The sequence below is a fragment of the Sceloporus occidentalis genome, unplaced genomic scaffold (genome assembly GCF_023333645.1).
Source record: "Sceloporus occidentalis isolate IW3139 unplaced genomic scaffold, rSceOcc1.0.p SCAF_130, whole genome shotgun sequence".
Taxonomy (NCBI): domain Eukaryota; kingdom Metazoa; phylum Chordata; class Lepidosauria; order Squamata; family Phrynosomatidae; genus Sceloporus; species Sceloporus occidentalis.
In genome coordinates, this window is record NW_028317110.1 from 2,510,505 (window position 1) to 2,533,909 (window position 23,405).

General features: G+C 41.1%; 1 protein-coding gene and 2 pseudogenes across 1 annotated transcript; all 3 read left to right on the plus strand.

The window, feature by feature from the left end:
* Positions 1–3,412: 3,412 nt before the first annotated feature.
* Positions 3,413–7,123, plus strand: LOC149281605 (proprotein convertase subtilisin/kexin type 4 pseudogene; annotated as a pseudogene).
* A 4,654-nt stretch (positions 7,124–11,777) lies between these two features.
* LOC149281606 (proprotein convertase subtilisin/kexin type 4-like) lies at positions 11,778–14,010 on the plus strand. Its single transcript, XM_089499168.1, is given in 3 exon segments — positions 11,778–11,819; positions 12,716–12,785; positions 12,788–14,010. Coding segments are annotated over 3 exon segments (1,335 nt in total).
* Positions 14,011–15,259: 1,249 nt separating this feature from the next.
* Positions 15,260–17,525, plus strand: LOC149281607 (proprotein convertase subtilisin/kexin type 4 pseudogene; annotated as a pseudogene).
* Positions 17,526–23,405: the final 5,880 nt, after the last annotated feature.

Genomic DNA, 23,405 nt, shown 5'->3' on the forward strand with positions numbered 1-23,405 from the left:
TACAATCTTGAGGGAATGGGGTGACAAACATAAGGCACAGAGGAAGGGTGAGAGGTGGTGTGGGGGTATCAGTGATGGGGTGAGAGGTAGTATGGTGGTCATGTCAATGACAAGGAAGTTCTAGAAGCTAAGATGGTAGATGGTAGTAGAAGTGTGGATCAGGGGGTCGCGGTGGATGGAATCTACTTGGTTTTTGCCAAGGCGTTTGACTCGGTTCCACACAATAGGTTAGTATTCAAACTGAAGGAAATTGGCCTAGATGCAAATTCTTGTTCTTGGGTAGAACATCGGCTTAGAGGTAGAGAACAGAGAGTTGTTATAAATGGTAAATTTTCAAGCTGGTCAAAAGTGGTAAGTGGTGTCCCTCAGGGTTCTGTTCTGGGACCAATTTTATTCAACATATTTATAAATGACCTGGCAGGAGGCATTGAAAGTCATGTTTCTGTGTTTGCAGATGACACAAAACTAGGTAAAGTTATACAGGGCGAGCAGGATATTAATGTGCTGCAGAGGGATCTAGATAGACTGGGGGACTGGGCACTCAAATGGCAGATGAAATTCAATGTAGATAAATGTAAAGTTATGCACTTCGGGGTAGCGAATGCACAAGCAACCTACACCCTAAACGGTAGTGAATTAGGGGTAATGACAAATGAGAAGGATTTGGGAATTGTTATAGACAACAAACTAGGCAACAATGTGCAGTGTCAGTCTGCGGTTGCTAAGGCCAGTAAGGTATTGTCGTGTATAAAAAGGGGCATCAAGTCGCGGAATAAAGATATAATTTTGCCTCTGTATAAATCAATGGTAAGGCCGCACCTTGAATATGCTGTGCAATTTTGGGCGCCTTTTCTGAAGAAGGATATCATAGCACTAGAAAGGGTGCAGAGGCGGGCTACAAAATTAATAAAAGGAATGGAGCAATATAGTTATGAAGAAAGGTTAACTAATTTAAATCTGTTTAGTTTAGAAAAACGTCGCCTCAGAGGGGATATGATAGCATTATATAAATATATTCGGGGCCAATACAAACCATTGTGTGGAAATCTGTTCATAAACAGGACTATGCATAGGACACGTGGTCATGCATTTAGACTGGAAGAAAGGAGATTTAGACTAAAGCAGAGGAAAGGGTTTTTTACAGTAAGGGCAGTAAGGATGTGGAATTCTCTGCCTGCAGAGGTAGTTTTATCAGAGTCTGTACAGACGTTTAAACTGCAACTGGATGGATACCTGGAAAAACATAATATTCAGGGATATAATCTTTAATTATGGGGAAACAGCTTATTGATCCAAGGAGAAATCTGACTGCCATTTTGGGGTCAAGAAGGAATTTTTTTCCCTGGTTAGTGCAAAATTGGAAAGAGCGAAGCCAGGGTTTTTTGCCTTCTTTTGGATCAAACAGCAACAAATTAACAGATATAGGAAAGGCTGAACTTGATGGACGCATGTCTTTTTTCAGCCTATGTAACTATGTAACTATGTAACCGGAGCAAAAGTGGTAGATGTGTTAATTTTTGCGTTTTAATCTAGGATGGTGGCCATTGAATCGAAATATCCTCTAGACTGTAAGTTTACGGACCGGTCTCTATTTACTTAACGTAAATGATCGTTTTTAATCTGTCAGTTCTAGTTTTGTCAGACTCTGAATGTATGGACTATAGGAATATATTCTAAATATATATTATATTATAAATAAAAGATAATATTCTTGATGTTTTTCAGCACGGAAACACGATCAGCACGGTCAAAGTGACAGTATCCAGCTTACCGTGGAATGAGGAGAACTCTGGTCTCGTATATATATAAAGCTTCCGCATGAAGAGGACGTGTTGGCGGGTCACCGCCTGTTACCAGCCGCACTAAACATGTCGGTGTTTTAGCAGCAATCAAACGAGGGACTGGATTATAAACAAAACCGAACAACAAATACAGTGTTTTTTTTTTTAACGTATTTATTTCATGCTTCTAGTGCCGTTCTGTACACCCAGTGCCCTCCGCGCGGTCTGCCATCTGTACCTCATCTCAAGGAGCTGCCGTGTTTGTGAGGGCGAAATGTTCACCATAAGCAGACATGGAAGTAGTTAACCCATTAAAACGGATAGTCGGCATAGAAAGTATAAATCAAGCTATTATGTGGCTTTTGTTTATATTATGACTAAAGATCTGAACAGTTTTCAATTATTACAGATTAAATGGAATATATGTATGTACTACATGTCTGTGCATAGATGTATAATAAATGTATGAAACGGATCAGGATTTTGTGTAGTTTTTCTCCTTAATAAAATTCCATGAACCCTGGTTGTGCCTCTCTCATCATGGAGGACATCCTTATTGATCCCACAGGTCCCCCCAGGGTTATATACGTGTGTATGCATTTGCTAACACTGTGGGTATCACACTGGGAAAAAAAGGGATCATTAAAACATATTTCACTTTGTACATGAAACATAGCAATGGGAATCAAAAAAAAAAAGAAACATAGGAATAGAGTTTGACTGCAGACTCGCATCTTCACTCAGGAGTCGGGATAACAATATGCCGATCCCATTCATATCTATATTCCCTTACTGTGTTAACCGCCACCACTCAGTCAGGACATACAGCTACATGCCATGGATTTGATGTTTTTATATCCGGAGCCATCTTGGTCAGTGGCGTAAGTACAGGGGCCGACCCTGCGACTGCTTGTCTTCTCGTGCCTTTTTTACACCATTTTGAACCCTTAATCACGTCGCTTCTTTAAATGTCACTTTATTACTCTGTTAGATTATCTTGATTAGAGTCCCCAAGGGTTTTGTTTATACTTGGCGTTCTCTTGGCAATATATATATATATATATATATATAATTATAATTATATATATATATACTCTACCATTCAAAAGTACGAGGTCACATAGATCTGTCTCTCTTTTTGTAAGAAAACGAATGTTGTCTATTAAAATGACATGAAATGCATCAGAAATACAGCACAGGCATCATTAATGTTATAAATGACTGAATGATTGTAGCTGCGTTCCAACGGCACGTTGTGTTTAATCCAAGTTTAAATTTAAAAGGCTAATCAATAATTAGAAAACCCCTTTTGCAATTGTTACAGCTAGACATTTATTTTCCAAGTGACCCCACATTTTAGAATGGTAGTCTGTGTGTGATATATATATATGTGTGTGTGTGTATATACCGTGTATATATATATATATATAATCACACACTACTGTTTCAGAATTATATATTGACATCATAACTGTAAGCGTTGTCTAGCCGGCTTGTCGCTGAGAGTTCCGAGCCCCGCCCTGCTATTGTGATGTAACAGATGTGCCACGCCCTTCTACTGTGACATAGTGTAGGTTATAAAAGCACTGGCCGTTAGGTCAACAGATGCTTTTGTAAGCTGACAGTACAAGATGAGGAGCATAGCTCTGGTTTTCGTTGTTACTGTTCTGATCCATGTGATCTTTACTTTGGAGATTTACACAAATAGCTGGGCTGTGCACATACCTGATGGCTCTGTAGAGGCAGAACGTATTGCACAGAAATTCGGTTTCATCAACCTTGGGCAGGTGGTGCTTGGCAGTGATTTCTACCATCTATCTCATCGTGGCATTCAAAGGAAATCCTTCAGCCCTCACTGGGGTAGAAATATTCAACTAAAAAAAGAACCCAAGGTTAGCTGGTTTGAGCAGCAGACGCTGAGGAGAAGGGAGAAAAGACAGCCTGATATGGTTCCCACAGACCCCCTCTTCAGTTTGCAGTGGTACCTGGGTAAAAATCTTGACTTAGGCATCCAGACTGCTTGGAACCGTGGATATACCGGACGAGGCGTGGTGGTGACCGTTCTGGATGATGGGCTTGAAAAGGACCACCCCGATCTCGCATTAAACTATGATCCGGAAGCGAGTTATGATTTTAATGACGACGATCCTGACCCTCAGCCCCGATATAACTCATCTAATGAGAACAACCACGGGACCCGCTGTGCAGGCGAGGTGGCTGCGGTTGCCAATAATGATATCTGCGGCGCTGGAGCAGCATACAACGCTAGAATAGGAGGTGTGCGAATGCTGGATGGGATAGTCACAGACATTGTTGAAGCTCAGTCGTTGAGTTTGAACCCACAGCATATTGACATTTATAGCGCCAGCTGGGGTCCCACTGATGATGGAAAGTTACTGGATGGACCAAGAGTGTTGTCTTCTGAGGCTTTTTACAAAGGAATACTAAATGGCCGCCGTGGCCTTGGATCTATCTTTGTTTGGTCATCTGGAAACGGTGGCAGGAATGACAACTGCAACAGTGACGGCTACGCCAACAGTATCTACACTGTTGCTGTTGGGGGTGTCACAAATCATGGAACAGTCCCTTGGTACAGTGAGGCGTGTGCATGCAAACTTACAAGCACTTACAGCAGCGGTGGTGGTGAGGAAGAGACTTTTATCACCACTGATATACGCCACACGTGTACAGATAAACACACCGGGACTTCAGCCGCCACTCCACTTGCTGCCGGGATCCTTGCTTTGGCATTGGAGGCAAACCCAGCTCTTACATGGAGGGATATACAACATATCGTGGTAAGAGCGTCCAGTCCTGCCCACCTAATGGCTGACGATTGGGTCATAAATGGAGTGGGAAGAAAAGTGAGCCACTATTTCGGCTACGGACTCTTGCATGCTGGACGAGTAGTGGAGCTGGCTGAAACATGGAAGACAACGCAGCCTCAAAGAAAGTGCCTCATAACAATTGTGAGCACCCCCAAAGAAGTGTATTCAGATCTGATTTTGACTTACAATGTCACTGCCTGTTCTGGCTCCCCCAATCACATAACATCCCTTGAGCATGTCCAAGCCCAAATGTCCCTCAGCTACAGTCGCAGAGGTGACCTGGAAATCTATCTTACCAGTCCTATGGGCACCCGTTCTGTGCTAATGGGCAAGAGACCACATGATACCAGCACTGATGGGTACAGAGATTGGTCCTTTATGACCACACAATCTTGGGATGAAAATCCATTGGGCCTTTGGACCTTAGAATTTAGGAACAGAGGAAGCTACACCAACCACGGATTTCTACGTCACGTCACGTTGATTTTGTACGGGACAGATGAACACATGATGTCCAGGAAAATCAAGAAGTCTGTCATGAGAAAGTGTCTGAGGCGGGATAGAAATGGGTCGTGCATAGAATGTTTGGCACCATATTATACCTTTGGAAAGCTCTGTCTATCTTACTGCCCTGCCAAATACTTTAAGTCTACGCAGAGAGCGGAGGTGTCAGAGCCCAGCAGCTTTCACCTTGTTCGTTCTTGTGCCGCTTGCCACCCATCCTGCTTTACGTGTAAAGGGTCGTCTGCCAATAATTGCACTTCCTGTTCCCCTTTATACGAATATAATGGAAAAGACAACTCATGCGTAAGATCTGACTCCCCAAGTGTAGACTTACAGAACGCCTCATTCATCCGGATCCCTCAAACAACATTAGTGGCAGTGATAATGAGTGCGGCCATTGTAATGGTTATGGGAGCGCTGGTGGTTTTCATTCACTGGTATCTACGAAAAAGATCACGAGTAGACCCCAGTCCCGTCTGATGGGCAACCACCGTGCTCTAAATCAGATCTGGAATCTGCGCAGGGAGGAGATTTCCTCTGCTTTTGAACACTGATGAGGACAAATTCAACAAGGGAGAGTAGAGACCCAACCTGACGCGGATAGCACTGTTACACCAATAAAATTCCTTTTACTATTTGGCAAAAATACCTTTTCCTTGCTATATTTTACAAATTTTGATTTTAAGTACCTGGAAATTTTATGTTGAATAATAAAACAATTAAACCGTGCTCGCATGCTTGAAGGAAAAGCTTAGACCGATCTCAGATTTCATATCTTGTGTGGATTCCAAAACAAGAATCAAGCATTCTATAGCAATGCACATTGATTAAAGATTGGAAATACATCATTTTTATGTGACTTAATGTCACCCCTGACATGCTTTTTTTTTTGCATTTAAGTGACTTAAAAGTTATGTAATAGCCCAGAGGCTATTCCACTTTACATCACACGTAATCATACAGAAAAATATTTTGTTATATCTTACAGAAAATATATTTTGAGCATGAATGTCTATGTGTAAGGGTGAGTGAGCATTGATAAAGTATTATATATTGGAAACAATATTTATTTTCTTCAACAATCGTTTTGCTTCAGATAATAAACTTATAGACAGTGTTATGAGAATCCACACGAATTCCGTACACAAAACAGATAAATAAAAAAGCAACGGATCACGCAACAGTAGCGTAATCGCTGCCAGGAATAAAGATGGCGGGTGCGCATTGCTATTGGGAGGACGTGTCATCAGTTCTGACCAATAATGAGCGAGCATTAAGCCGCTAGAATGCGTGGACCAATCCCAGCGCTCTTTTCTCGCCAGCTGAGCAGGAAGCAGGAAGCGACGTTGTGTCAGAATGCTGTGAAGGACTCCGGTACGAGTGACAGGACATGAACCCGCTCCTGCTCCCTGTGTGTTTGGGGTTCGTGGTCGCCCTGCCGCCGGTACAGAATGCCAAGGAGAGCCGGTTTAGTGAGCAGGTGACCGCATGCCTTTATGTTTAAATGGGCCGGTGTTGGGGCTCTTGGAAGTCTGCAGTACCGCCAAATAACTTTATTCTGCATCCGCGCTACCGGCGGTCACAGGTTTCACCTGCACATTCACACTCATTTGTAATGTTCGTGTTTGCGTGAATTAGTAATTATATGGCGTCATTAGAGCTCATTTATGTCATAAGAAAACTGAAACATGGTACATGCTAACAGGGAGGATAAAAAGGAAGGCCGCAGGCCGTAGACTATAATAAAAGGGGCATAAAAAGTGATTTTTTTTTGAATTTTTATAAACCCTACATCTTAAAGTTTTAAGACTATTACATTCCTCTTAGGATGCCCCCTCCTTATAGGAATGTTTTGCTATAATTCTTGTGTCCCGGAGTAACACGAGCACTTTGTATGGTCAGGAGATTGTTGTATACCCGTGTAGTTTATGGTGTTGCCGTGTTGTTACTGTTATGTCGGCCGTGTGGAGATGTATGCGGGTCCGCGCCTGTGTGCGCCGCTGGAGATAGCGGTTTGTGTGATCATTAGAGGAGGTTCTGGGTCCCTGACCGTTATTCACAGTTAGTGTGCCATAAGGGGTCCGCGATGTGTCTGTTCCAGATATTCTATTATAGTGCTTGTTTTTTTCCCCTTCTTTTAAGGATCGACATTATTATGTATCTCCAGTGCTGAGTGTACTTTTGTTTTGTTTTATTATGTTCTGTGGTCAGTATGGCTAGCAGGTAATCTCTTTAGTGCCGACAGATTATACTTCCAGGAGGTCTGCCCTTTCCCATCTTTCTCTGGGTTTAGATGAAGGGCCGGTATTCTTTTTTGGTGATTTTTAATGGAATAACTCTTGAGGCTCTTTATCTCACCCATCTTTCTTGCGTTCCAACGGCACGTTGTGTTTGCTAATCCAAGTTTAAAAGGCTAATCAATCGTTAAAAAAACCTTTTGCAATTGATACATGAAAGTGACCCCACATTTTGGAAGGGTAGTCTGTGTGGGTTTATATATATAATATATATATATATATATATATATATATAGTCGCAGGTTCTAATACCGTATTTGCTCGATTATAAGACGAGGTTTTTTTCAGAGCAAATTCTCTGAAAAATACCCCTCGTCTTCTAATCGGGGTCGTCTTCTAATCAGACCTCAAATAGAGGTCTGATTATGAGACTAAGATCCAGATCCCCCGCACCGCTGCAGGGGACCTGGATCCTCCTGTCTCCCCCCCCTTACACACACTTACCGGTGCTTCCTGCTGTGTTGCCGGGGCAGCGATCCGCGTAGACAACATCCGCTGCAGCCGGAAGGAGGTGTGGCTAGCAGCGGGGGTTGTCTGCGTCCGTCGCGTATGCCTTCCCCGGCTGTCAGAGATCAGAGTTCCCTGCACCGGTGCGGGGAACTCTGATCTCTGACAGCCGGGGAAGCTATATGAGACGGACGCAGACAAACCCCGCTGCCAACAAACCCCGCTGCAGCGGAAGGAGATGTTAACCCGCTGCCCCGGCAAAACAGCAGGAAATTGGAAGCACCGGTAAGTAAGTAAGTGTGTGTGTGTGTGTGTGTGTGTGTGTGTGTATTAGTGTGTGTGTGTTAGTGTGTTAAATGGGGGCATAGGGCATTTCTGGAATGCCTTATACCCCTATATGCCACTCTGGCACTTAGGGGGGTTAAAAAGCATATTATGGGGCAGAGTGGCATATAGGGAGGTATAAGGCATTTCACCTCCCTATATGCCACTCTGTCCCATAATATGCCTTTTAACCCCCTAAATGCCAGAGTGGCATATAGGGGTATAAGGCATTTCTGGAGGCAGAGTGCTCTATACAATGCCTTTTAACTCCCTTAATGCCACTCTGCCTCCTGGAATGCCTTATACCTCCCTATATGCCACTCTGCCCCATAATATGCATTTTAACCCCCTAAATGCCAGAGTGGCATTTAGGGGTATAAGGCATTTCTGGAGGCAGAGTGGCACATAGGGGGTCAAAAGGCATACCATAGGGCACAGTGGCATATAGAGGGTTAAAAGGCATATCATGGGCCACAGTGCCATATTGGAGTGGCAAGCCTGGGGGCAGATGTGCGTAACTGGGGGACAGGTTGGAAAATACAAGGAAATAAAAACAAAAAAAATATTTTTCTCAATCATAGCTTTTATTAAAAAAAATAGTTTACATGAATTAACATTTTCTGGTAAAACTTTTTTCCTTTAGGGTCGTCTTATATTCAGGCTTTTTCTTTTTTTCCTAAATTAATATTCAGATTTGGGGGGTCGTCTTATAATCAGGGTCGTCTTATAATCGAGCAAATACGGTAGTTAGATTAGATGGAATTATTATTACCCTTTATCTGTTCAGAGAAAGAAATTAAGATTCGCTGTACAATTAAATTGGAGCAGTTAACACATTAGTAGTTGAGAACCCTGCATGTGAGCCATTATCACCCTTTATAGCATTTTAAACAATTGCTGTGTTTTAGGGAGTGACAGATGAATGATTAAATGTTAAATGGTTAAATGTCCAATGTAATAAGATGTTTTGTGTTTTTTTCTGGAGTCAAACTAAGTGAAATTCTATCTTTTTTTTTTTCCCCTACGGAATGACAGCACTGGGTCCGTGCTCATAGGAATAAAACGTAGATTTTGGTACACACATACTTAGTACAGTCACAGGTTCTAAGAGTCAGATTAAGTGAAAATATAGCTGTGTGCTAGAGAATGACAGATGAATCCCTGTAGGGTATAATAAGAGAAAATAAGTTGTTTCACTGCCGAAACGCCGTGGCATATCATATAGGTCGTCGGCACACATTTTCCCATTAATCTCTTCCGTGTCCCCATCTTCTTTCTTGGTCATCTTCTTCCTGATTTCTGCTCGGCTATGCTGGCTGGCGAAAAAGGTATGGGGACATTGAGAGTGTGATAGTGAATGGAGCACTAATAATAATAATAATAAAAAAAAAAAAAAAAAAAAAACCCTGAATCTCATCCAAACCGAAAGGTGCAGGAAACGAAATTTGTTGTCTGAAAACAAGTGGCGCAAAAAGGAAAAATTGAAATTGTGTCCAAATCATTTTTGGTCCATGTACTCAAGTCTAGTTAAACATTCAGTGATTAATATGCCCCCTTTAACTGCCTTGTATTGTATTCTAAAAATACAGCATGCTTTTTTTGGATGAGGCTGGCAGAGATAGTTTGAGTTTGGTAGAATTATGAATATTATGTGTTTTATTAATTTCATTATAAAATTAAAAATTAAAACCCCTATATTATAACAGAAAAGTGTTAATTGGTTCTCTGCCTTAATAATATTATTATTATCTTTTATTTATATGGTGCCAACAGTTTACGCAGCGCTTAATACAATACATAAATTCAAGGGGTCTGACGAGACAAACCGATACATTTGGTGGAGAGGACCCTGCAAGCTTACAATCTTGAGGGAATGGGGTGACAAACATAAGGCACAGAGGAAGGGTGAGAGGTGGTGTGGGGGTATCAGTGATGGGGTGAGAGGTAGTATGGTGGTCGTGTCAATGACAAGGAAGTTCTAGCAGCTAAGATGGTGCGGCTTCTCTGAAGAAGTGGGTTTTTAGATGTTTCTTGAATGTCGGGAGGGGGGGTGAAAGCTGAAGGTTCGGGGGGAGAAGATTCCAGAGATATGGGGGCAGCTCGAGTGAAATCTTGTAGATGGGGAAAAGGAAGAGGTGATGAGTGAGGAGGAGAGCCTTAGCCCATAGGAAGAACGTAGGGATCGAGTAGGAGAGTACCAGACGATAGAGAAAGATTAAATAGGAATGATAAAGGAATGTTAAAGTCACCCAGAATAAATTCAGTTGATTGTGGGGAATATGAAGATGGGTATTGGAGGCTTTGAGGGCTGTAATAGAGAGAGTTACATACTGGACAGGGGCTCAGGGGGTCAGTGAAAAAAGCTTTCCCTCTCTCTCTACCGTTCTGTTTTTGTCTTTCAGTTTTTCTTTGACATTAATTGATGCTCTGGATACGTTACTAGTGAGTGTACATTTCATCTTGGGTGTTTGGGAGTCACAATGTATTTTCTGTATGGAGGTGGCATTATGCATTGAAAAGATATTTAAATTAAAAGTGTATCCTACCTAACTTTAATCTCAACCTAATATGTAAAGGATGCATGAAGTTACTCCTGTGACCTAGTGAATGTTTTCATCGCAACTTTAGAAGTAGCTTCTTTTTATCTTTCTGCATATATATATATTTTGGCAGAGTAAATGGGTGGCAATTAAATGACCCCAAAAATGGTTGCAGGTGGTGGTGGTGGCAGCGTTGGAATTTTGGGGACACTTATGGTGCAATAAAAGAATATTATTAAACTGCGATAATATGGGATTGTTTGGGTTGTTAACACATTGAAGGCTAAATCTGTGCCCGTGGTGAATGTATTAAGAGATTTACTGTACATTTGTTCAATCATATTTGGTTAGAAGCTAAGCATATCCCGGGGGAAGAAGAACGTTTTAGCTAACGCCTTGTCATGCTTTGATTTTCAGCTCTTCGGGAAGCTGGTACCTCAAGCGTAGAAGAAGGGGTTGAACTTTCCAAAGAGTATTTGAGAATTGACTTCACCCAGATAAGTGTTTTAATTGCTAGATCTTTATCTATTATTGGGATATCTATAAAAAGGCATGGAAATTGTGATCGTGTTTTACGAATATTGTGGATGCTAGCATTGAGAAGACATTGGAGTTTGTTTTGGACATAATGAAGAAGGGTTTTATTAATAGGTGTTTATTATGTTTTTTTTTCTTTAAATTGTTAGGTAAGCAATGTTTTTAAAGACTTCTTTTTAAGACTGATTTTAAAGGGTTCTGGTTGTATTAAACACAGGACTCTAGGAGACCTCTATATGAGTTACTGCATGAGTTGATGTTTAGGTAAAATTTGTTGAAACCGTTTTGAAGCGTGTCTGTTTAAAACTGCTTTTGTTATTGCCATTTTTTGAGCTTTTCCAACAAGCAGGGCGGCTCAGGTTTACAAGTGGAAGATGTGGTTTGTGGTGATAATTTTAGGCTGTTTTTGACATCACCTAAAAAAACCAAAAACAAATGGCTCTGCGTCGTAAGGTTGCAGGGAATTGGTTGGCACATGGTTCCGGTCAACCTTTAACAAATTTTCAATTTAGACGTAAAATGTTTATCGACTCTCGTTTTGGAGAAAGAAAATTATTCCACGTAAATCGGTCATTAGGAGAGTCTGGAGAGGGGAAACAGACCATTTTAAGATGTATGTTAGACCTAATCTTTTGTAGAATGCTGAGGTTTTTTTTTTTATTTAGATCACCATCTGAAAGTGGTTTGGATTGTAGGACATTTCTTTATTTTCTGAGAGCGGAAATAAGGAGATGTGGTTGAAACCCTGGGTTTGAAAATGACGAAGTTAATATTTTTTGGTTAGGAATTCGGGGCATAAAAATTTGTCAAATGGAGAGTATTGTGTTTGAACATGTGAATATTTTTCCATGGCCAAATGTGATTATTATCCATTGTGGTGGCAATGATTTGGGGAAGGTTAAATCTGTTGAGCTGTTGCTGTTTTTAATTCCTAATATTAGAAGTTATTTTAGTGAGGCTGTAATTATATCGTCTGAAATGGTACACGGGCTTATTTGGCTCAAAAGGCCAGAGTTTAGAACGCTAGGGTTAGGTGTAAACTAAATAGGTCCATGCATAAAGTTATGGGGCTGGAAGGAGGGGGGATTTAGTTTTAAGCATGTGGACCTAGAAGGGGACTGTGGAGATCTTTCTGGTGGAGCAGGCCGTGGTTTTTATGGGATGGACCACAAATGGTTGTTGTTTATCCATTTGTGGCTGTTTTTTTAGTTGGCTTTCTGGCTTTAGGGCTGATGGCCTGGGATTAGTTAGTTTGCTTTCACTCTGGGATTGGGACAAGAGTTTTAATGTGGTTACAATTTGTGTTCATAAATTGATTTGTAGTATTATGTAAAGCTAAATAAAAAACCACTGCCTACTTTATCCAAATTGAATTTGTTTGTGTTTGTTTATTATTCAAATTATGTATTTGTGTTTGATTATTAACTGTTTTGATCCATGCGATCTTCTCTTTGGAGATTTACACAAATAGCTGGGCTGTGCACATACCCGATGGCTCTGTAGAGGCAGAACGTATTGCACAGAAATTCGTTTCATCAACCTTGGGCAGGTGGTGCTTGGCAGGGATTTCTACCATCTATCTCATCGTGGCATTCAAAGGAAATCCTTCAGCCCTCACTGGGGTAGAAATATTCAACTGAAAAAAGAACCCAAGGTTAGCTGGTTTGAGCAGCAGACGCTGAAGAGAAGGGAGAAAAGACAGCCTGATATGTTTCCCACAGGCCCCGTCTTCAGCTTGCAGCGGTACCTGCATAAGGATATAAATCTTGACTTAGGCATCCAGACTGCTTGGAACCGTGGATATACCGGACGAGGCGTGGTGGTGACCGTTCTGGATGATGGGCTTGAAAAGGACCACCCCGATCTCGCATTAAACTATGATCCGGAGGCGAGTTACGATTTTAATGACGACGATCCTGACCCTCAGCCCCGATATAACCCATCTAATGAGAACTACCACGGGACCCGCTGTGCAGGCGAGGTGGCTGCGGTTGCCAATAATGGCATCTGCGGCGCTGGAGTAGCATACAACGCTAGAATAGGAGGTGTGCGAATGCTGGATGGGATAGTCACAGACATTGTTGAAGCTCAGTCGTTGAGTTTGAACCCACAGCATATTGACATTTATAGCGCCAGCTGGGGTCCCACTGATGATGGAAAGTTACTGGATGGACCAGGAGTGTTGTCTTTTGAGGCTTTTTACAAAGGAATACTAAATGGCCGCCGTGGCCTTGGATCTGTCTTTGTTTGGGCATCTGGAAACGGTGGCAGGAATGACAACTACAACAGTGACGGCTTCTCCAACAGTATCTACACTATTGCTGTTGGGGGTGTCACAAAACGTGGAACGGTCCCTTGGTACAGTGAGGTGTGTGCATGCAAACTTACAAGCACTTACAGCAGTGATGGTGGTGAGGAAGGGACTTTTATCACCACTGATATACGCCACACGTGTACAGATAAACACACCGGGACTTCAGCCGCCGCTCCACTTGCTGCCGGGATCCTTGCTTTGGCATTGGAGGCAAACCCAGCTCTTACATGGAGGGATATACAACATATCGTGGTAAGAGCGTCCAGTCCTGCCCACCTAATGGCTGACGATTGGGTCATAAATGGAGTGGGAAGAAAAGTGAGCCACTATTTCGGCTACGGACTCTTGCATGCTGGACGAGTAGTGGAGCTGGCCGAAACATGGGAGACAACGCAGCCTCAAAGAAAGTGCCTCATAACAATTGTGTGGCCATTGTAATGGTTATGGGAACGCTGGTGGTTTTCATTCACTGGTATCTACGAAAAAGATCACGAGTAGACCCCAGTCCCGTCTGATGGGCAACCACCGTGCTCTAAATCAGATCTGGAATCTGCGCAGGGACCCAACCTGACGCGGATAGCACTGTTACACCAATAAAATTCCTTTTACTATTTGGCAAAAATAGCTTTTCCTCGTCTTATTTTGCAAATTTGGATTTTGACTACCTGGAAATTTTATGTTAAATAATAAAACAATTAAACCGTGCCCGTTTGACAGCATGCTTGAAAGAAAGGAAAAGCATAGACTGATCTCATATGTCATATCTTTCAAAACCAAAAATCAAGCTAACCTGACGTATGGAAACGCTGGCTGTCATCAACTAAGAATTTGTGCCGTTTCTATAATAATTACATTTTGGCTTTTTGTTTGGGGCTGCTGTCTCGCTTTCTGAATTTTACCCATTACAGAAAAAACTCTTTAATCAGTTTGTCTCATATTTGATCAGAGAATATATAGTTTTTGTGTGATTTAATGTCACCGCTGACAAATGTATTTTTGCATTTAAGTGACTTAATAGTAATGTATTTAATGAGAAGATGTTTTTGCATTTACAGGCGAGAAACTATATAGATGTCATGACCGTACCGGGTAGCTCATCCTTTTCTCTTTTTTTTCTTTTGGTATTTTTTGGGTGGCAATTAAGTGACCCCAAAAATGGTTGCAGGTGGTGGTGGCAGCTTTGGAATTTTGGGGACACTTATGGTGCAATAAAATATTATTATTAAACTGCGATAATATGGGATTGGTTTGGGTTGTTAACACATTGAAGGCTAAATCTGTGCCCGTGGTTAATGTATTAAGAGATTTACTTTACATTTGTTCAATCATATTTGGTTAAAAGCTAAGCATATCCCGGGGGAAGAAGAACGTTTTAGCTAATGCCTTGTCATGCTTTGATTTTCAGCTCTTCGGGAAGCTGGTACCTCAAGCGTAGATGAAAGGGTTGAACTTTCCAAAGAGTATTTGAGAATTGACTTCACCCAGATAAGTGTTTTAATTGCTAGATCTTTATCTATTATTGGGATATCTATAAAAAGGCATGGGCGGCTCGGGCTTACAAGTGGAAGATGTGGTTTGCGGTGATAATTTACGACTGTTTTTGAATTAATTTAAAACAGACAGGAAAGCAAAAGGATGCTGGATAGAGTTGCAAAGAGTTGATGGGAATTGCAAGTGTCCAGTGAAGATGTCAGAGGCTTTTATGGCTCTGCGTCCTAAGGTTGCAGGGAATTGGTTGGTACGTGGTCAACCTGGACAACCTTTAACGAATTTTCAATTTGGAGATGGAAAACGGATCATTTTAAGATTTATGTCAGACCTAATCTTTTGTAGAATGCTAATGTTTGGTTTTTTTTAGGTCACCATCCGAAAATGGTTTGGGTTGTGTGACATTCCTTTATTTTCTGGGCTCAGAGGAGAGCGGAAATAAGGAGATGTGGAGGAAACCCCGGGTTGGAAAATGACAAAGTTGATATTTTTTGGTTAGGACTTCGGGGCTTGGAAATTTGTCAAATGGAGAGTATTCTGTTTGAACATGTGAATATTTTTCCATGGCCAAATGTGATCGTTATCCATTGTGGTGACAACTTGGGGTTAAATCTGTTGAGCTGTTGCTGCTCTTATTTCTTAGTCTATTTTAGTGAGGCTGTAATTATATCGTCTGAAATGGTTCACAGGCTTATTTCGCTCAAAAGGCCAGAATTTAGAACGCTAGATAGGGTTAGGTGTAAGCTAAATAGGTCCATGCAGAAAGTTATGGCGCTGGAAGGGGGGGGGTTAAGTTTAAAGCATGTGGACCTAGAAGGTGACTGTGAAGGTCTTTACAAAAGTAATGGAATACATTTGTCAGACATCGGTTATGATATTTTCAATTTGAATCTGCTAAGTATGGTGGAGCAGGCCATGGTTTGTATGGGATGGACCACAAATGGTTGTTGTTTAGTTGGCTTTAGGGCGGATGGCCTGGGACTACTTTAAAGTTTGGTTTGGGACAAGAGTGTTTATGTGGTTACAATTTGTTTATGTTCATAAGTAATAAGTTGATTTGTAATATTTTATAACGCTAAATAAAAGACCACGCCGTGTTTTATACAAATTGAATTTATTATTCAAATGATGTATTTGTTTTATGAGCATTAACTGTTTTGCAGGTGCTCCTTGGCAGTGATTTCTACCATCTATCTCATCGTGGCATTCAAAGGAAATCCTTCAGCCCTCACTGGGGTAGAAACATTCAACTGAAAAAAGAACCCAAGGTTAGCTGGTCTGAGCAGCAGACGCTGAAGAGAAGGGAGAAAAGACAGCCTGATGTGGTTCCCACAGACCCCCTCTTCAGCTTGCAGCGGTACCTGCATAAGGATATAAATCTTGACTTAGGCATCCAGACTGCTTGGAATCGTGGATATACCGGACGAGGCGTGGTGGTGACCGTTCTGGATGATGGGCTTGAAAAGGACCACCCCGATCTCGCATTAAACTATGATCCGGAGGCGAGTTACGATTTTAATGACGACGATCCTGACCCTCAGCCCCGATATAACCCATCTAATGAGAACCACCACGGCTATGGGCTCTTGCATGCATGGAATTCTGGATGCGCCGGCTGAAACATGGGAGACAACGCAGCCAATAATGATATCTGCGGCGCTGGAGTAGCATACAACGCTAGAATAGGAGGTGTGCGAATGCTGGATGGGATAGTCACAGACATTGTTGAAGCTCAGTCATTGAGTTTGAACCCACAGCATATTGACATTTATAGCGCCAGCTGGGGTCCCTCTGATGATGGAAAGGTACTGGATGGACCAGGAGTGTTGTCTTCTGAGGCTTTTTACAAAGGAATACTAAATGGCCGCGGTGGCTTTGGATCTGTCAAAGCATCTGGAAACGGTGGCAGGAATAATGACTACTGCAACAGTGACGGCTACTCCAACAGTATTTACACTATTGCTGTTGGGGGTGCCACAAAACGTGGAACGGTCCCTTGGTACAGTGAGGCGTGTGCATGCAAACTTACAAGCACTTACAGCAGCAGTGGTGGTGAGGAAGGGACTTTTATCACCACTGATATACGCCACACGTGTACAGATTAACACACTGGGACTTCAGCCGCCGCTCCACTTGCTGCCGGGATCCTTGCTTTGGCATTGGAGGCAAACCCAGATCTTACATGGAGGGATATACAACATATCGTGGTAAGAGCGTCCAGTCCTGCTCACCTAATGGCTGACGATTGGGTCATAAATGGAGTGGGAAGAAAAGTGAGCCACTATTTTGGCTACGGACTCTTGCATGCTGGACGAGTAGTGGAGCTGGCCGAAACATGGGAGACAACGCAGCCTCAAAGAAAGTGCCTCATAACAATTGTGAGCACCCCCAAAAAAGTGTATTCAGATCTGATTTTGACTTACAATGTCACTGCCTGTTCTGGGAAAAAAGCAACTCATGCTTAAGAGCTGCCTTTCCAAGTGTAGACTTTCTGAACACCTCATCCATTCTGGTCCCTCGATCTATGTCAATGGCGGTGATAATGAGTGTGGCTATTGTAGCGGCTATGGGCATGCTGGTTTTAGTTCAGTCATTTCTACTAAAAAGAGTCAGTTGACCTGTTTTTGACATGTAAATAAAGTTTCATTAAATGTTTAGCAAAATAACTTTTCTTTTCTGTTTTATTTTACAAAAGTCTCATGGTCTTAAAAGAAATTCAAATACAAATTTGGTATGATAGTTAAGATATTAGGCTTATCTTCTTTTCTCTTTTCTTTCTTCTGTTTTGAAATACCTTGCATGTTGTAACTGTAGAAATTAGGACATAAGGAACTATTCTCAAACATTAAAGAGTCCCAATATTTGCCTAAAGCGCTAAATTAAACCCGAATCAACTGAGGGTCTGTAGTAGCTGTGAAACTATAAGTTCACTATCTGAGATTTGATGAAAGCTGACTCAGTGTTGCACGGAATAACTAGGCCCACAGTGGTTACATTAAAGGTTGATTCACGATATTGTTATATCCGTGTCTGCTCAAATAAATCTGTCTTAAAATGTAATCTAAAAAGTTGCAGCAGAGAAAGGCTTCTCCAAAAGGAAATAAAGATCAAAAGCAAGGATTCTCCAGTCTCTGAAGAAGGGGAAGATGGATCATTAATGGAAATTTCATTAATTCACACATCCATTATTTAGGTTGAAAGCAATAGTCCCTCCAGAGCTGTTAAAAAAGCTGTTTAAATGGTATATTGGTTGAAATGAAAGAATTAATAACTAACTCAAAATAAATTAAGGCAGATATTAATTTATTAGTAAACAGAATACAATTGTTGAAAAACAAATCTGGATGACGATTAACAATTTTTATCTGTTAACTGACAAAAATCAAGCCTTAGAAGTAAAATTAAGCTAATTGGAGACAAAATCTGTGTTTTAGAAATATAGAAGAATTAACGCCGCCGCCACCACCGCATGCCACGGTGCCGTCAAAGTCCTATGATATTGTGGAAATTACAAATAGCCTTTACCCTCTTAATATGTCAAAACATTTTTAAAACGCGTTAGTGTCTTCTATTAATTTGAATTACATACGTTAAGTGATATGAATCTTTGTATCTTTTAACCAGAAAGTGTAACATAACCAGATCTATATCTACTATTAATTTGAGATACGTTTTTAAGATTATGTTCCTCCAAAACACAACAACAATGTATTGAGGAAACAAAAGATTTACCCAGTTAATATATTATGGTGGTCAAAATAGTTTTTGTTTCAGGAATGACATTCGGGGTGCGTTCCCAAAGAGGGAGGTTCGTGACACCTTCTGGACTCGACTTTCATTATATACATTTTAAAGAAAAAAAGGTTCTCCCCGCCCCAGAGGTAGGACGGTCAAAGTAGTAGCAATAGAAGAGCATTGAGCTGGCAGAGAATGGCAGGTAATAGGCACACGGACCCCCATGGAGAAGGACTGAATTTCCCCAGTATTATAGAATTATTATTTTATTTTTTTTAAAAAGGATCCCCCAAAATAAGGCATGTCAAAGAGGTGCAGCAGCATTAGTAGTAGGGCACTGGGGCTAGACAAGCAGATACTGGCAAATGATAGGCACACGCAGCCCCATGGAGAAGGACTGAATTTCGCCAATATTATAGAAATTTATAAAAATGGTTCCCCCCAAAATAAGGACTGTCAAAGAGGTGCAGCAGCAGCATTAGTAGGGCACTGGACCTGGGCAGACAGGCACTGGCAGATGATACACACATGCAGCCCTGTGGAGGACTGAATTTCCCCCAATATTATAAGAAAAAGATGTTAAAAAGGTTCCCCCAGAATAAGGAGGGTCAAAGAGGTGCTGTAGTAGTGGGGTAGTAGTAGTGGGGCACTAGGTCTGGGCAGGACTCTACTCAGGAGCAGGGGACAAAATGTCTGCTGCAGTCCCTGTAAAACACTACAATAGCCACTACAGCTTCTCCAATCCACCTCATAACGGTACATGTCCTGCGCTAAAATAAACTATTAACTTGCATTATTGTATATGAGCTAACTGCCGATGTGTCACGCTACAGCTCTTATCAGTTTGTAACTGTGGCAACTGACAGTTTAAAGTGGTGTCGGCACTAATGCTTGCCCCTCCCCTGGTAAATGCTGATTGGCCAGAGTGAAAACGGTGAGGGACAAACTCCCACAGGTTGTTGAACCCATCAATCACAGCCATACCTATCAGCCATTGATATGTAATCTTCTACACACAATCCCTCTTACTTTACCTCATTAATCTATATCATTTTTAAACATAAAATCACACCAGAATAAAAAGTGAGTAGTGCGCAATAGAATTATATAAATAATATAAGATACAAATATACAAGCAAAAAATGTAATAAATAAATAAATGTGAATGTGCTGCTGGTACACCTCAGAACAAATCCCCACTTTGTTAAAGAAAAACTACAATAAACATATATAGGTGACCGCGCCCCTCACACCAAGTGAGTATAAATAATGCAAATGATACCAATTCAATGTAGCTTCAAGGAAATCTGAGCAGTATGTAAAATTCAATCATAAAACAAAGAGAAAAGAAAAAAACATCATAGTGTAATTCATCAAAATAGTTGTGTGTATATATCTAACAGGCAAAATGGACCCTTACGTTTGGTGGGGCTTATTCAAGCCCATAAACCGCGTAGGGGGGTGAGCGGGAGGGATTGTTCGTCTCCCGAATAAATTTCAATCTCCACCGTAGAATTATTCAAAACTTCGTGATCTCGGAAGAAGAGCGAGAAATCAAGGTAACTACTCCCAAATTCTTCAAAGCACAGATCCGGAGGCGAGGGTGAGATAAAGATGAATACTTTAATATATAAAATAAATAAATAATCGGACTAGCGGCAGTTTTCAAAATCACGGCATCCCGCGTTCATCCACTGCTGCACAGCCGAATGTACCGTATTTGCTCGATTATAAGACGAGGTTTTTTTCAGAGCAAATGCTCTGAAAAATACCCCTCGTCTTCTAATCGGGGTCGTCTTCTAATCAGACCTCAAATAGAGGTCTGATTAGGAGACTAAGATCCAGATCCCCCGCACCGCTGCAGGGGACCTGGATCCTCCTGTCTCACCCGACTCCCCCCCCCCCCCATCATACACACACTTACCGGTGCTTCCTGCTGTGTTGCCGGGGCAGCGATCCGCGTAGACAACGTCCGCTGCAGCCGGAAGGAGGTGTGGCTAGCAGCGGGGGTTGTCTGCGTCCGTCGCATAGACCTTCCCCGACTGTCAGAGATCAGAGTTCCCCGCACCGGTGCGGGGAACTCTGATCTCTGACAGCCGGGGAAAGTATACGCGACGGACGCATACAAACCCCCGCTGCTAGCCACACCTCCTTCTGGCTGCAGCAGAAGGCGACGTCAACCCGCTGCCCCGGCTGGAAGCACCGGTAAGAGAGGGGGGAGAGCGGGGGAAGGGGGGGGAGAGAGGGGGGGAGAGAGTGTGTGTGTGTGTTAGTTAGTTAGTTAAATGGGGGTATAGGGTGTGTGTGTTAAATGGGGGCATAGGGCATTTCTGGAGTGGCGTTAAGGGGGCATTTAATAGAGCACTCTGCCTCCTGAAATGCCTTATACCTCCCTATATGCCACTCTGCCCCATAATATGCCTTTTAACCCCCTAAATGGCAGAGTGGCATATAGTGGTATAAGGCATTTCTGGAGGCAGAGTGCTCTGTACAATGCCTTTTAACTCCCTTAATGCCACTCTGCCTCCTGAAATGCCTTATACCTCCCTATATGCCACTCTGCCCCATAATATGCATTTTAACCCCCTAAATGCCAGAATGGGATATAGGGGTATAAGGCATTTCTGGACGCAGAGTGGCACATAGGGGGTCAAAAGGCATACCATGGGGCACAGTGGCATATAGAGGGTTAAAAGGCATATCATGGGCCACAGTGCCATATTGGAGTGGCAAGCCTGGGGGCAGATGTGCGTAACTGGGGGACAGGTTGGAAAATACAAGAAATAAAAACAAAAAAAATCTTTTTCTCAATCATAGCTTTTATTAAAAAAAATAGTTTACATGAATTAACATTTACTGGTAAAACTTTTTTCCTTTGGGGTCGTCTTATATTCAGGCTTTTCCTTTGTTTCCTAAGTTAATATTCAGATTTTGGGGGGTCGTCTTATAATCAGGGTCGTCTTATAATCGAGCAAATACGGTATATCCGCAAATAAAAGTCACGTCCTCCTTCTCCTCTGTCACAACGTGCAACGTACGACGCGTTTCGTGCTATACTTCCTCAGGTACGTTGGTGGATCCCTTTCTGTGCTCCTTTATAGCCGTCTTAGATCAATGGTTAATTGTCCACATAGATTTGTCAATTGTCCATAATTGGGTTCTTTATTATAATTAAAGTATATGCATTTAATAAATTAATTAAACAGGATCACAATATAGAATCATATTAAAATAGTCCTTAGATATATTCAAAACAATCCTTAATTATATTTGAAACAGTTCTTAATTGTATTTTAAAATGTAGGTCTTTATCATTAATACTATAAGGGAATAAATTAGTTAATATACATTATCATAAGTAGTAAATCTATAAGATAACAACTATATAATAGATCATATGTAAATATACAGGATAAGAATATAAATGAATAAATATTTGCGTAATTCGCATGTGTGGTATAAAATTATTATCACCATCCACATTAATTGACCATGTAGTTAGGGGGCTATTTAAACTTCTTGCCTTAAAAATACATTGTCTCCTGAAATGGATTTATAAAAATATAGTAAGAATTCGATAAAGAAAGTACTAATATACCGATAAATAAACAATAAGAAAAAGGCCTCAAAATCATTTATACACTAGATAAAACAATTTTTATAAAATACATCATAAAATATATATAAAACCAAAGTATTGATATATATATCATAATAAATAATTAAAAAATAATAATTTAGAGAAAATGACAAAGTTCAAAGTCATTATTCAATCCATTTGGTATAAGAGTTTTTAAATTATAAATCCATTTCATTTCAGCCTTACCTAACTGGTCTAAAAGGTTGCCCCCTCTCCAAAAGCTATTTATTTTTGCAATCCCTAAAAATTCGAGACATTTTGCATCTTTATTATGATGTGTTAAAAAATGTAAGGGTACACTATGGTTTAACGCTCCTTTTTTAATGTTTCTCATGTGTTCTTCTATTCGGATGTGTAATTGTCTCGTAGTGCGTCCTACATACTGTAGTCCGCAAGGACATGTTAGCATGTAGATCACATTTTTTGAATGGCAAGTTAATTGTTGTTTGATGCAGTACTGCTTCTTTGTTACAAATGAAGAGAAAACCTTAACTTTGTTTCTACTGCTTTCTTTCTTAATGATATAAAAATATATGCAGCCATCCTAGCTCAGAGGAGTAAAAAAAAAACCCCTCAGTTATACCCGCATATCAAATAGGTTATGTTCTAAAAAGATCAAAATACAAGAAGATGAACTGATATTTTAAATTTAACAGAGAAAAATAGATGCTCCCCTCGCTTACCCTGTCATTAGATGCCGAGAAGGCCTTTGACAGGGTGGGTGGGAGATTTCTTAATAAAACAATAATATTAAGCAATAATGGCATTGTATTTTCCCTCATCAGCTACAACTGTGGCCCCCAACGTATGCTCTAATTGCTTTCATCTAATATGACTATTGAATCATTAGCAATTAATATAAGAAATAATCGAAAAATAAAAGGTAAGAAATAATCGAAATATAAAAGGATTCCCAAACAGTAAAGATAGTGTAAAAAATGATCTTCATGCATCATCATCTTTTGCCTTA